The sequence below is a fragment of the Cryphonectria parasitica genome, assembly GCF_011745365.1.
Source record: "Cryphonectria parasitica EP155 unplaced genomic scaffold M406scaffold_4, whole genome shotgun sequence".
Lineage (NCBI taxonomy): Eukaryota > Fungi > Ascomycota > Sordariomycetes > Diaporthales > Cryphonectriaceae > Cryphonectria > Cryphonectria parasitica.
The window spans coordinates 941,166-955,481 of record NW_024468912.1 but is presented as its reverse complement, the minus strand read 5'-3'; the positions used below and the strand labels follow the sequence as shown (position 1 = coordinate 955,481).

The 14,316-nt window shown below is 55.7% G+C and overlaps 5 protein-coding genes across 5 annotated transcripts; 2 read left to right on the top strand and 3 right to left on the bottom strand.

Moving 5' to 3' along the window:
- Positions 1-286: 286 nt before the first annotated feature.
- Positions 287-1,723, bottom strand: M406DRAFT_38051 (uncharacterized protein; the record flags this gene model as incomplete). The annotated part of the gene is made up of 1 exon (XM_040924047.1): positions 287-1,723. One exon carries the CDS (start codon positions 1,721-1,723, stop codon positions 287-289), a length of 1,437 nt encoding a protein of 478 aa, XP_040776446.1.
- Positions 1,724-2,119: 396 nt separating this feature from the next.
- Positions 2,120-4,372, bottom strand: M406DRAFT_78289 (uncharacterized protein; the record flags this gene model as incomplete). The annotated part of the gene is made up of 2 exons (XM_040925971.1): positions 2,120-4,110; positions 4,224-4,372. The coding sequence occupies 2 exons, from the start codon at positions 4,370-4,372 to the stop codon at positions 2,847-2,849; spliced, it is 1,413 nt and encodes a 470-aa protein (XP_040776445.1). The 3' UTR covers positions 2,120-2,846.
- Positions 4,373-4,695: 323 nt separating this feature from the next.
- Positions 4,696-6,785, top strand: M406DRAFT_67925 (uncharacterized protein; the record flags this gene model as incomplete). The annotated part of the gene is made up of 2 exons (XM_040925110.1): positions 4,696-4,738; positions 5,617-6,785. The coding sequence occupies 2 exons, from the start codon at positions 4,696-4,698 to the stop codon at positions 6,783-6,785; spliced, it is 1,212 nt and encodes a 403-aa protein (XP_040776444.1).
- A 104-nt stretch (positions 6,786-6,889) lies between these two features.
- On the bottom strand, positions 6,890-8,383 carry M406DRAFT_338933 (ATP-dependent DNA helicase; the record flags this gene model as incomplete). Its single annotated transcript, XM_040921405.1, has 2 exons — positions 6,890-8,246; positions 8,304-8,383. 2 exons carry the CDS (start codon positions 8,381-8,383, stop codon positions 6,890-6,892), a joined length of 1,437 nt encoding a protein of 478 aa, XP_040776443.1.
- Positions 8,384-11,174: 2,791 nt separating this feature from the next.
- Positions 11,175-14,316, top strand: M406DRAFT_257424 (uncharacterized protein; the record flags this gene model as incomplete). The annotated part of the gene is made up of 4 exons (XM_040917175.1): positions 11,175-11,545; positions 11,641-11,752; positions 11,845-13,748; positions 13,848-14,316. The coding sequence occupies 4 exons, from the start codon at positions 11,175-11,177 to the stop codon at positions 14,314-14,316; spliced, it is 2,856 nt and encodes a 951-aa protein (XP_040776442.1).

Genomic DNA, 14,316 nt, shown 5'->3' with positions numbered 1-14,316 from the left:
GCTGGGGAATGGGTGGCAGGTCTGCGTATTGAAAACTCCACGGAACTTTATCGCGATGAGGTTAGAGTTTCTTGCATACGATGCGCACGGGAGGACCTTCTAAAGGCTCACAAGTCAAATCTTGAGGTTAATTCTACCCGGACAAGCCACCATACGTGCCTTTTGGGTGAACTGGGTTCCACACCCTGTGGTGAGTTTGGTGTGGACGAATACGTATGTCATTGAGGAGCGAGTGCGTCGTGCACTCATGACAATCCCTCTCTGGGATAGGATTTCCACAGACCTTTCATCTGATGACTTGGCGAAGCATGCTATCTGGCGGGTCCCAGACGACATCCTTGACACTCAACCTTGGTCTCGCCGGCACTATCATCGTCTCCCCATTCCTCCCAGGAAGCACAATATCTTGTCGATTTCGTACCAGGAGACTTGGCAGGCAAACCCCAAACGTGTCTTCAGGCTCGTGATCTGGGAGCAGCCCAATAGCCCTTCTCGCACGATGGCTTACGCACTCGTACAGCAGCTGGGCGTCCTCTGCCGTACCGGCCTGGTAGACGCCGGTTCCCCAGCATGCCAGCTGCAGCGGGTCGCCGTCGCCAAATGGTGTAAAGGCATTGCCGACATTGTTCACCCCGAGACATCCAGCGAGACCAAAATCCTTGATCATGGAAGGGATCTGCATCGTGCCTCTGGGACGTGAATGAGGCAGGTGGTGCGCCTTGCCGTCCTCTGTCTCAATTTGGGGACCTGGTCGCCCCATCATGAACAGATCGCTCGTTGGCAGACCCACGAAATGGATCGGGAGCTCCGGTGCCTCCTTGATGAGCGCTGCTATCTCCTGGAGATGGCCCGTTCGTTGAGTGGTCAGCTGTGTGCAGTGGCCTATCACGATGGTCTTCCCAGCTTTGGACTTGTCGGCCCAGTTGCTGCTCCGTGCCTGGGAGATAACCTGCGACAGAGAAGACGCCTGCGTTTCGTCGAGATTGTAGTCCAGATGGAAGTCCAAGTGCAGGCCCCTCTCCAGCGCCGTGTCGACTGCCCACTTGATGTTTTTGGTCTCCATCTCTGCCTTGCTGCCGGAATGAGAAGCCTGCTCGACATAGGGCGTCGTGCCTAACGCTTCGACGACGTTCGAATACGTGTCCAGTGCCTCCACCACGAGCCGACGGTTCTCCGGGCCGTGCGCAGTAGAGAAGATGGGGTCCTGGGCGAACAGACAGATCTGCACGTCGACGAGGTGTGCAAAGTCCCGCTTGAGCCGGACGGCAGCCTCGAGCGTCTTGAACTCGACAACGTGGTCGACCTCCACGAAGGCGCGCATCGAGGTCACTCCGTGCCGGGCGTAGCTCTCGGCGAGCAGCTGAGACCCCCTGCGGTACAGGTCCTCGGTGGTGTACCGTGCCTTAGCGGCAGAAGTGTTTGTGAGGGCCTCGTGGAAGCTGCCTGACTGGGGTGCTAGATCGGTGTAGTCCGGGTACGAAGAAGAGTCGTGGTTGCAAGTAAGGATGTAGGGCTTGTCGAGGTGAACATGAGGATGGCATAGAGCTGGGAGGAGGAGACTGGGAGGGGATGACGATGATGACGGGACTCGAGACACTGCCTTTCCTCCTTCAATTCGTATATCCCATCTGGCGTAGTCGTCAATGTTGGGAAGAATGACGTTCTCAAATGTGCTCAGAGCAGGCGGCACCTCTAATTGGGATGTGTCCGAAGGCGTGACCATGATTGAGCTTGAATCTGGCTCCTCTTGTCTCTCCCTGCCCTTGTGTCTAATATGTCGTACTTGGAAAGGAAGAGTAACTGCGAATATCTGCATTCTTGTTTCAAGGACGAAGAAGTTGTCCCTATATTTCAGAATCAACGTGGGACAAGCTGTGCCTCCTGTAGAATTGAGGATACGATGACTGTATTTACCCACTGCATATTACAGCGACTGCCGGTTCTTGGATCGCCGACGCCGGAGACGACAATGTTGGAGGTCCCTGACCCCTCAGACAGTGGCTGCTTCATGACTAATCTTGTGCAGGAGGAAGTCACGATGGTACTATATAAAGCATACTTGGTGTGCAGGTCCATACCTCCTCCTTTTTCCAGTACTTGGGTGTCTGTTCTTTCCGCAATCGCATTCATCCGTACCTCGGCTTTTCGAAGAGTTTCCTCTTCTTCAACAACTGTCATCCGAGCTTACACCCTCGCCAACATCAATCCCCTCCCTCTTTGTCCTGCCTTTTAGACTTACCTAAAGCCTACTTCTTCTACCTTTCCACTTCGTCCTCACTACCACCACCACCAATAACAACGATGATCACCGGCATCCACCACATAAACTTAGTTGTGCCCCCCGCCACCCTCCCAGCGGCCGAGTCCTTCTACGGCACAACCCTAGGCCTCACCTCGCGCCCCGTCCCCGCTGCCCAGGTCGGCACCCTCGCCTGGTTCGACATCGGCACCTCGGGCCAGCAGGTCCATATCGCCTTCGGCCGGCCCGAGGACTTTGCCCTTACGTCCAGCCGCCACCCGTGTTTCCGTGTGGGCTCGGGCGACGACCTCTTGCGGCTCCGGCAGCGCATCTGGGAGCACTTTGAGCGCGGGGGCGAAGGGGCTCCGCAGGCTGCGGATAAACCGGGAGAGGAGAATAGTGGTGCACAGGGGGTGGAGTATCCACAGCGGTTCTTTGCTCGAGATTTTGCGGGGAACAGGCTGGAATTCACAGTTTGAGCCGTGGTCAGGAATTCAAAACTTTCACATTTGAATGGAGATCTGCTCTTCTTCCTTTCTTTATTAAATAGAAGGGAAAGTCTAAGAATATCAGAACGGCTCTACTAACACTTCTCTCTGTTTCTAATTTATTTCAGCGTGACCAGCTCCTCGGCGCTCGTTGGGTGGATAGCAACACAGCTGTCAAAGTCGGCCTTGGTCGCGCCCATCTTGATGGCCACGCCAAAGCCCTGCAGCATCTCGCCGCTGCCCAGCCCCAGTATGTGCAGGCCGACCACCTTCTCCTCGGGCCCAGCACAGATCAGCTTGTACTTTGTCGGGCCCTTGTCCTCCTGTGCCGCCATGGCGTAGTACATGGCCGTGAAGCTCGTGTTATACACCTTGATGTTCTCCTTGCCGTACTTCTCCACGGCTTGCGGCTCTGTCAGGCCGATGGCCCCGACCTCGGGGTGCGCAAACACCACAGAGGGTATGTTGCTGTAGTCGAGCTTGGCTGTCTTGAACTGCTCCCCGCCGAACAGCCTGTGCGCGAGCTTGCGGCCAGCCGCGATCGCCACGGGCGTCAGCTCCACTTGGCCCGTGACATCGCCAAGAGCGAAGATGTTGTCCACGCTCGAGTTCTGGTACTCGTCGACCTCAATGTAGCCCTTGTCGTTCAACTTGACACCCGCCTCCTCCAGGCCGATGCCCTTGGTCGCCGGCGTCCGGCCAATCGCCCAGATCAAGTGGTCGAGATCCCGAAGCACCGCCTCGCCGTCCTTCTTGTCCTTGTAGTGCAGGCTCAGCTTGCCGCTGCTCTCGTCCTTCTCCACCTTGCTCTGCGACGAGCCCTTGTGCAGGTGCACGCCCAGGCGCTCGTACTCGGCAGTGATAGCATCCTGCACCATGGGATCAAAGTTGCGCAGGAAGGTATCGTGTCGGATGAACAGATGGGTCTCAACACCCAGCGCGTTGAACATGCCTGCAAACTCCACCGCGATGTAGCCGGCGCCCACGAGGGCCACCTTCTTGGGCAGCTCGGCGATGTCAAAGAACCCGTCGCTGTCGACGCCCAGCTCGGATCCGGGGATCGTGGGTGGGATCGTCGGGTTGCCGCCCACCGCCACGAGGATCTTCTTAGCGCGCACTGTTTCCTTGGTCCCGTCGTCCAACGTCACCTCCACCTCGTTGCGCGACAATAGCCGCGCCCACCCGTGCACGTACTCGACCTTGTCGTTGCCCAGGTTACGCTCGTAGATGCCGTTCAGGCGCAGGATGTAGGCGTCGCGCTTCTTCTTGAAGCTGGACCAGTCGAAGGGGGCGGTCTGCTCGATAGAGAAGCCGTAGGCCTTTGCGTCGTGCATCTGCTCCGAGAGCATAGCGGCGTTGAAGGTGATCTTTTTGGGGACGCATCTGTAGGTAAAGAAGGACTGAATCAGTCACGGTCATGGTGATTTTTGGTGCGGGGGGGGAGAGAATAGGAGGAGGAAGAAAGAACGGACAAGGAATGAAAGAAAAGAGCTTACCCAACGTTGACACAGGTGCCTCCCAGCCTCTTGTTCTCGATAATCATGGCCTTGGCCCCGAACTTGGAGCTCGCCATGCGGGCAGACGCCAGCCCGCCGCTGCCGCCGCCGATGACGAGGTAATCGGTCTCCTTGCTGATGGGAGCCATGGCTGCTGCCGAGGAGGAGAGGTGACGCGAGAAGCCTGCTAGTCTGGTGGTGGCCGTTCTGGAGGACGCTCGTGTGAGGGTTGTAAGTGCTAGCATGAGGTGCTTGCGCAATAAGATAGAATTGACACCTCTCGGGAGGAGGAGGAGGAGGAGGGCGTGTTGGTGATGGTGGTGGAGGTGGTGGAGGTGGACAGGGACAAGATATATGCAGCAGATAAATATATTTTATATGACGGAAGCGGGGGAGGGGTTGACGTCTTAGACTGCCACTTGTCAGACGAGCTAGTATGCTCTGCTTCGGCCCAGGATTAATATTCAGCAATATGCGTAGTAGTAGTAGTGACCGCAATGATAATAATAATGATAGTAAGCTGCAGGTAATCTGAGCGGTATGGGGTTTAGACCGTGGTAAGTAATACAGTCGTAGTCCTGCTGTTGCTGTGATGAATAATGATTTTTCCAATTAGTGAGCAAAGCCGGATATAGAATGGACTCGAAGGGCGGAGCCATGATCAATAAGCAACCAACCTTATCCCCACTGGCCTCGGCGGCCAGATTCTTATTCCAAATTTTGTTCCACTTCCTTAAGAAGAAAAACGTATGAAACAAAGTTGCCATAGTAAATGGTATAATATAATGAAGAACGAGAAGAAAAAAGGAAGGGAAAAATACAACAAAAAATTTCGAGGATCCACTACAGCTTGGCGACACAATACCTTGTTAGGTGTTCCCCCTGTGGGCAAAGTTTGCCAGTATGTCGGGCTTCCTGAACAGGTCTCGGCATAGTGGTTGTTGGTACTGCTGCAGTGTGCAGGTACAGCGGGTATGTACAGCGTTGCAGGGATTCTCGTGTGGCAGCAGTAGCGCGCCCCTGCTTCTACCACACGCGTCTGGTAAGCACCCAATTTGGAATATTGTGAATTTTGCCTTGTCTATGAAGCAAACATGATGGAAAAAACGACAAACCACTTTTCACACACCTCGGGTTTGCATACATGCAGGGCCATCTAATTGTCAAAATACGAAGCCCCAATCTGACTTAAATATCTTGGGTGAGCAACAAGGCGAAGGTAGGCACTGAGGAGACTGCTGCATGGTGTTTTCTCTTTTTCCTTTCTTTTTTTCCTATCTATTTCTTTTTCTCTTTCTTTTGCCTCTCTTTCCTTTCCTTTCCTTTCCTTTCCTTTGTTCCCCCTTCTTCTTACTTCTTTTTCCTTACAAGAACGATAGTATGATTTCTTTTCCACCCAAGTTCACAGCGAGTCAATTGAAAGAGGTCGCGCGTCTCTGTGGAAAGAACAGATCTGGCACTAAGGCTGTCATCACAAGCCGAATCACAGATGACCTGCAGGAATTCAGGCCCCTCGCCCCAGGCACTCGGGTCTTAAGCATAGATCTGGGCATTCGCAATCTTGCATACAGCTTGCTGGAGGTACCAGGGAATCGACACGAGATCTCGACCAACCAGACAGCAGAGGGAGGAGGAGGGCAAAGGAGGACAAGAAAGTCAAAGAAGGAGAGTGATCTGGCGTCTTCGGTGTCAGTGACGCCTATTCTCCGCGCATGGGAACGCCTCGCCCTCATTCCCAAGACGCCCAAGCCAATCAAAGCGAAGGCCAAAGGAAAGACGACCAAGAACAAGACCAAGAAGGACGCTTCTGCGGAGCATGAAGTCCTGGGAAAACTAGATCCAGACACTGCCGGCACTACTACTATAACAACAACCACTGCCGCTGAGAATGACGCAGTAGTAGCAGCAGCAGATTCAGCCACCACCACCGTGTCCATAGAGGATTTCTCCCCCCTCCGTCTCTCCCAGCTCGCCGCGGACCTGATTTTGACGCGCCTCCTTACGCTGCGGCCCGACATCATCACCCTCGAGCAGCAGCGATTCCGCTCCATGGGCGGCTCGGCCGTGTTCGAGTGGACGCTACGCGTGAATTCGCTCGAGTCTATGCTCTACGCCGTCTTCACCACCCTCGAGAAACTCGGCAAGTGGCCGGGCGGGCGGCTCGAGGGCGTCGTGGCGCGGAACGTCCTGGAGTTTATGGCCGTGCAGGAGGGCGGGGCCGAGGCGGCGAGCATCTGGAACAAGAAGGGGAGCATGGACAACAAGAAGATCAAGAAGGATATCGTCGGCCGGATGTTACTAGCCGGCGAGGGCGTGGTGATCAACGAGGAGAAGCAAGATGAAGGAGCGGGGGGCCAGGTAGAGGCCGTGGCAAGGGAGTATCTCGACAAGTGGCAGGCGAAAGGCAGGAAGGCCAAGAGTGGCGCCGAGGGTCTGAAGAAACTGGATGACTTGGCAGACTGTCTGCTGCAGGGATTGGCATTCATCAGGTGGCAGGAAAACAAGAGAAGATTGCTCGACGGAGGCGTGGAAGCTCTCCAGGATCAGATGGTGGATGAATAAGAAGGACGACTTCGGAGGACTCAGACACGATGTGGAGGGTACATATATATATAATAGCATAGCAAGGGGTGGATCATGTCAAAACGCAAGCTTTCCCACATCACTCAATAATCACCGTAACAGCCATCGTAAGCACCCTCCTCTCTCTGCGTGCTCACCCACTCCTCGCTCGCCAGGCCCTTGCCCAACCTCCTCTTCAGCCCCTGCGGATCTTTATGCCAATCACATGCAAAGTCACATACTGGCATCTCTGTCTCGCCAAAATACTTGCAAATCATAGCATGCCGACACCCTGCCACGGCTTCGCAGTACTCGGCCAGGCACTGCAGGCTCTTTAGCCGCGCCTGGCGGTTCTGGCCGTCCTTCGCCTCCCGCCCAACCATGCTGCACATCCTGTCACGGTCCTCGCGGCTGTAGTATAAGAAACAATAACTCGCGTTGCCGTCCCGGCCCGCGCGCCCGGCTTCCTGGTAATATCCTTCGAAGCTTTTGGGCATGCGCCAGTGCACCACAAACCGGACGTTCTCCTTGTCGATGCCCATGCCGAAGGCGGTGGTGGCGACGATGATATCGTAGCCCTCCTGGTTGTCGATCCACCGGGCGAGGGTCTCCTCCTTGGTCTGGGTGTGAAGCTTAGCATGGAAGGGCCGGGCGCCGATGCCCTCGTTTCGGAGGGCGGCGGCAATCATCTCGCACTCGCCGCGCGAGTTGGTGTAGATGATGCCGGGCACACCCTTGACCCGCTCGCCCCGCGCCTCCAGCTCGGCCCTCCTGCCATCACTGTCCCGCCGGCAGTACACACCCTGCAGCCACGTTACAAAGTCGTCGAAGCGGTCGTCGGCCTCGTCGCTCGTGAAACGCACCTCTAGGTGGAGGTTCGGGCGGTAGGCCGTCATGGCGAAGGTGCGCAGCCGCTCGGGGCTCGCCAGGAGGCCCAGGGTGCCCAGGACGTCCGTCCTGACCTGCTCGTTGGCCGTGGCGGTCAGGCACATAATGGGCACGTCGGGGAAGGCCTCACGGAACCAGCTGAGTCGCTTGAAGTCCTTGCGGAAGTCGTGGCCCCACTCGGAGATGCAGTGGGCCTCGTCGACCGCGACCCTGGCCAGCTCCCTCTGCTCGTGGACGACCCGCAGCTTGGCGCGAAAGCGCTCTCCGGAGCACAGCTCTGGCGTGACGTACAGCAGCCGAGTGCGCGGGTGGCCGGTCGCCAGGTCTGCGTAGATGGCATCCTTCTCGAGCGGGGGGGTGTTGCTGTTCAGAGTGCGCGCGTCGACGTTGGCCTGCCGCAGCGCCTCGACCTGGTTCATCATCAGGCTGAGCAGCGGGGAGATGACGATGGTGATGCCATGGTCGATGACGGCGGGGAGCTGGAAGCAGAGGGATTTGCCGAACGAGGTGGCCGCCTGAACAAAGACATCCTTCCCTGCGAGCGCAGCCTCGATGATGTCCTTTTGCAAGGGTCTGTAGCATTTAGAGGGCATTCACTGGGAGGTCAGGGGTGGAAGGGCCGTTGTATACCTGAAGGCCTGTTTGCCAAATTGTCGACGGAGGGTGAACTCTGGGTCGACATATGAGTTCGATCTGGATAGTGGCGCCATCTTGGCCACAATTTCTTCTTCCCTCTTCTCGTCGTATTTTGTGTACAGTGTAACCAGTTTCTCTGTCAAGAATTCGTTGTTGATGGCCGTTCAAGGTCACACAGGTCGCAACTGTGCCTTAAATCTCGCTCTATCACGGCACTCATGATTCCCTGGAGAGGAAGGAAAACTAGCACCGCAATGCTCTGGTCAATACGCCTCGGAGAGAGCCTGGGGAAGCTGATCGTGTTGGGAATTCAACAGGCTGCATTCAGGTTGCAAGAAGGTGCACCAGTCGATTGTGAGCAGCTTGTACATAGTTACTGTACGTTGTAAACGCGAGGTATCGCGCTGCGAATTTCTTTCTAAAGTCGCGTCTGTCTCCCGCCCCCCAACTTAGCGGCAGGGGTACCCTATTGTAGGTAGGACAGCCCGCTGAAACAAGTTCTATAAGAGTTCTAGTGCCATTCTATTCGCTGCGGGGGCCCAGGGACACCCCAGCGCAGATGGCAAGGGCTTATAATAGTAGACGCCTCCACAGAGAAATCGGGATAGCCGGGCAACAAGGGAGGCGGATTGGATTGACGTCTTTGCAATCCATTCCATCCTTTAATGGGGCAACAGAAAGAGAGAGAGAGAGAGAGACGACTTAGAATGTTGGGAATGATGGGGAACCAGAGGGGTCAAAAAGAAGAAGGAAGAAGAAAATGAAAAAGACAAAAGGTGTATGAGCTTGATGGAAAAGTTGGCGCTCGAAACTCTATCCTTCTTTTTTTTTCTTTTTTTTTTTCTTCTTCTTCTTTCTCCCCTTTCAGTGCCTGCATCAGAAGGCAGGGGGTGAACCCCTCGAATCCAGTGGCGGGCGTTAGTGACGGTTGATTAGTGACTTGACCAACCCTCGACCTAGCCCACCCCTCCCAGAGCACTACAAGTGGGCCCAACGGTCCGGTCATCACCAGATGGAGCTGGTAGTTCTCCAGCAGACCATCTGCAAGTGATGCAATTCTGCTTAAAGCATGGTACTACAAGGTACCATACCATATTCCTTTATTATTATAATGTTCTTTTGGGCAGCGGAGATCTCCAGGCCCATTCCACACTACTGATCATTCCCCAGTTCGGGGCACTTCATCTATTATGGTACATGTATTGTCTTTGGAATTTGCACGAGGTTTTCAAGACAAGTCTTGTTAGGGTGCGACTGGATGTGTAGAACTCCGCGGGTTTGATGCATGAGCATGTGTCTGGGGTTTGTAGATCCATCTGCAGGAACCAGCCACTGTTTATCTGTCTGCCTGGGCATGCATAACATGTCTAGGCGATCTTGTACATAAACAGGAGCATCCATACCTTTGTGCCCTGTGTGGCCTTGGACAAGAGATGGCAGTTGTCAATATGTCAGTAAAGTTCTTCTCTTATTGACTATGAGGTACTCATCTACATAAGAGAGGAGGCACATCCCAGGGGTCGATCACCTAAACAAATGTCTATCAGTACTGGCACAACCTATCTCACTGCTCCAGGATCATCCTCTTGGTAACTCCCGTCCCGCATTTTTTGACCAATTGAGAAAGGCTAGGTGAAACGTTTCTACAGATTTCCATCGTCAGTGCTTAGTGATTGATATTGGTTACATTTCTCGGTGCTGCAGCTCGGAATAAATCATCAGGTTGTGGGGGTTGGCAGTTGCACATGTCTTTATAACTTTTGAACTTGGTGCTCTGCACGCAGTACGTACTACTACTGTGGTAGACGGCCATCTACCACCAGCACCACCAGCGGTAGAATACATTGGTCAGGAGGCCTGACCTGGCCTTGCCCAAGGGGGTGGGAGCTGGCTTGAGCACTGAGTGGAGGGTGAGTGTCCACGCTAGCCTGGGTGTGGTGGTCTCAGCGCTTCGCTTAGCCTATGGTGCCTGTGCCTGTTCTAGGCCCCACATGGCGTTGGGACATCCGCCGCTATGGCTGCAACCCCTTTCCCTCCACACAAGTACAGGCAAGACAACGACTCGCAGCCGCAGCCCGTGTTCCTCCCACCAACAAACAACCAACCCACCACCATCCACCCCCTCGACGACAAAGGATTGAGTCCTCACTGGCGCTCAACGTCCAGACTGGATCACCACCCTCTCCAGACATCCGAGTTCCTGACCTGCATATTCGATCCATCTGTCTCTCTTCCTCCCTCCCCCCGGCGTCACCGTCGTGACGACGGCACCCGCAAGGCATTAACGGCCTGTGTGGCAGGACCGTTACGCTGCTTCAAGATCTGCGCGAGCCACCCGATCCTCAGCCGAGCCGGAAGAGATCGTGCATCCCTCCGCACTTTTGTCTTCAGGATCACTTCTTGTCCTACCCGAGTTGGAATTCAACGATCTGCACGAGACCAAAGAAAGAAGATCCCCGTACCCGTACGACCTAGAAGAAGTGGTTGTCCAAGACGAGAGAGCCCTGCGTCTCCATACCCGACGTCCCCCCAAATCAATCATTTCAGCCCGACTTGCTCTCGATGAGCCCATCGCCCATCGTGCCCTGCCGTGCTTAAGCAACATGATACTGCTTTCTCAAGACCTGCGATCCGTCCAATTGATTTAGCTCCGCCGATTGCCCACTCAACTCCCCACCGCCGACGACGAACAAACAACAAACAATCTGCCCTGCCTGAGCTGCTACCATCAGGGCACCATACACCATAACGAGTGCATCTTCTGGGTTGCATACATACCAGGCGCCTTTGTAAGACCTGAGGCGGCACTGTTCTTGACACGGCGCCTCACGCAGTGGGAGGCTTGTGTGTATGATTTCGACGGGCATGGATCGACCGTCCGTCGGGGGCCCCCAGATGGGCCTTCCTGGCAATCCTGCTCAGGGCCGCCGGCCTTTCGCTCCTGCTGGGACTGCCGGCCTCAGCAACATCCCTCCGCCGCCACCGATCCCCAAGACCGTGCGAAAGATGCCCTCCAACTCTGGTCTGACGGCGCCAGCGCCCATCTCCGCAAGCCAGGTCATCGTGTTGGCGCGGGAGGCCATGAAGAAGGCCGTCGAAGAGAACGAGAACCAGGCTGCTGAGGCCAGCGGTGTCAGCAACGAGCTCAAGCCCGGTGTGACTGTCAATCTGAGCCATAAGAATATCCAAAAGCTGCCTGAGGAGGTTGTCGATCTCATAAAAGATCAATTGGAAAGGTATGTCCATCCCGCCTGCACAAGGAGATGCAAGGGAGCCAATTACCCCGAAGGTGTGGCTGGCCGTACTTACTTTTTCTTGCCTTTTCGTCCAGACTCGCCCTCTCTCACAACAAGATCTCGACATTCCCCGCCCGCTTCTCCGAATGCACACTGCTGCGGTATCTGAACGTCCGCAACAACAGGATAACAGAGTTTCCACTTCAGGTAAGCCACCCTCGCCACACCTTCAGTCCTGGGCTTGTCGGCTCGGGAGAAAGGGGAGGGGAGGGGTCTCCATGTTCTAACTTGCTCTGCAGCTTTGCGACCTGAAATCTCTCGAGATCCTCGACCTCGGCCGAAACCAGCTGCGGGAACTGCCGCCTGACATCGCACGGCTTACCTCCTTGAAAGTCTTCGCGGTCCAAAAGAACGTGATCAAACGGCTGCCTCTCTGCCTTGCCGACATGGGCTCGCTGCAGATGATTAAGCTCGACGGAAACCCGATCCAATTCCCTCCTAAGGAAATCCTTCAGGCGCAGGCCAGCAGCCCACCTCACGACGGGTACGGCAAGGAGACAGAAGTCAAGGAAGTGACAGTCACCACCAACATCAAAAAGTTTCTGCGACAGCACTTACAAAACGATCGGATGGAGGCGGAGGCGGCTGCATTTGCGGCTGCGGCAGGCGAGGACTCATCTGAAGGTGTCGAGACCCCGCGTATGCCTCCCATCAAGCGCGTCATGAGCGGCCGATTCCCCATCAAGGTCAACGGCACAGACGTCCCTGACCTTCGTTCACCAAACACGGCAATTCGACCACCACCAATCCCCACGCGGTCTCACTACCGTGGCCTTTCTCAACAGAACACAGCGATACGTCGACCGGGCGTCATGCCTCTCACAATCGGGAACGTCAATGAGCGTTTGCGTAGCAACTCGGAGAATATGCTGCAGGTCTCTCGCGCTCAGCAGTCAGGCGACCGCCAGCGACGCATGGCTTCCATATCAAAACGAACTCAGGAGCTGGGTACTCTAGATGAGACTCAGGCGAATAATCGATTCAGCCACTATCGCGGCCTCAGTCATGGGTCAGCGATGCAGGGGCCGAACGGTTCTGTAGGTTCCGTCAAGAGCCCCGCCAGCCCTGCAGATTCATACCTCCAACGCCCAATTTACGTACGACGGCTTTCGGTCCTGCCTGAGCGCAAGCGCGAGTCCAAATACATCGACCCTGTCCTGGAAACCGCCAAGGGTGTCCTCTACTCCGTCTTCCAGATCCACCCCATGATTCAGATGCTCATGGGCCTCGCCAGCGACGGTTCGCCCAAGCGATCGAGCCTCGAGATTGTGTTTTACAACACGAGCGTCCACGTCGAGGAGCTCGAGCAGGAGATTCAGAGACACGAGGTGGCCGAGTCGGAGGAAATTGGCCTCATCGAGAACGAGAGCGCTCACAGAGCATGCATTACGCTGGTGAACGCCTACGCACACGTGTGCTCGTTGCTGGCGACCAATGTTGACTTGTTTATCGAAAACGGCGACCCCCGGTATATCCGTACGCTTCTCATGCAGCTGTATAATAGCATCATGGAGCTGCGCGTCACGGTATCCCATCCAAACCCTGACGCCGGTTACAGGAGAGCCGCAAGCAGGGCCGCCATGGGCGGGACGATCCGGCCTCCGCCACATTCTCGTGAGAGCTCAGTCACTCCCACGGCGGAGCGGCCAGGGCACGGCTTCCGGTCTCGCAGTGGAAACTTTGTCCACAACCCCAGTAATCTGAGAGTTGCCACGGACGTTCCTCTCAATCCACTGCCGGTACCTTACATCAACGGCACTGGCAGAACTGCCACCATCACGCCTACCCCGCGGTCTGGAGAGTCGTGGACGTCTTCTACAAGCAGCAGAGGCGCCAATGGAGAGTTCAACGAGGAGGAGCGGTCGTTTGAGCGAATCTTCCTGTCTCTCCAGAGGTCAAGCGATCTGATCATGCGCACGCTGCCGGTGTTGAACACGCAATTTGGGGCCTGCCTTGACAATGCCATGGCCAACAACCGCCCCAAGGCCAAGCAGTGCTGGCGCATGCTGATCGGCAAGTGTAATGTTGCTATTCAACATACTGAGGCTCTCAAGAAGTGTCTCTCGGCGATCAAGCTCAAGGAGCCCGGCATCAAGACCTACAGTGCCCTATGGGCGCTCTGCAATAACTTTATGGGCGCCTGGTGGGAGGTAGGCCAGACGATTAAGGACATCACAAATACGGTGCCCGAGGTGCAATTACCATATGACCTTCGACAGCGGCTTCGACCCGTACACCAAAGCGTCAAAGAGACCCACAACCTCATCGTCTCGTCTCCCTGGGAGCACTCTTTCCGTGCACATGGTCACTCCACCTCCATGTCCAGTGCCTATGGTGGTGGTGGTGGTGGCGGCGGCGGCGGCTCGTCCTCGCAGGGCCAGTCTCAGCTGCCGATGACGCCACAGTCTGCCGCCCTGGGTCCTGCCGTACAGGCAACTGTGCCGTCTACTCCTCAGAGTGCATCCTTCGCAGGCGCTTTCAATGGTAATGTCTTTGAGAGGGCTGATGCCTTGATGGCATATGGTGGACGCTCCATGGGTCCACGCACGGGTACATTTTCGAGTCATAACTCCTCGAGCCTGAGCTCTATCAACAGCACATTCTCATCTGCCGATGAGTTCGTCACCCCCAACTCTACTATGAGCTCCAACATGTACAATGGCGGCCCTCTGCCGCTACGCCTCAATAACGGCAGCAAGGTCGGCTTTTGA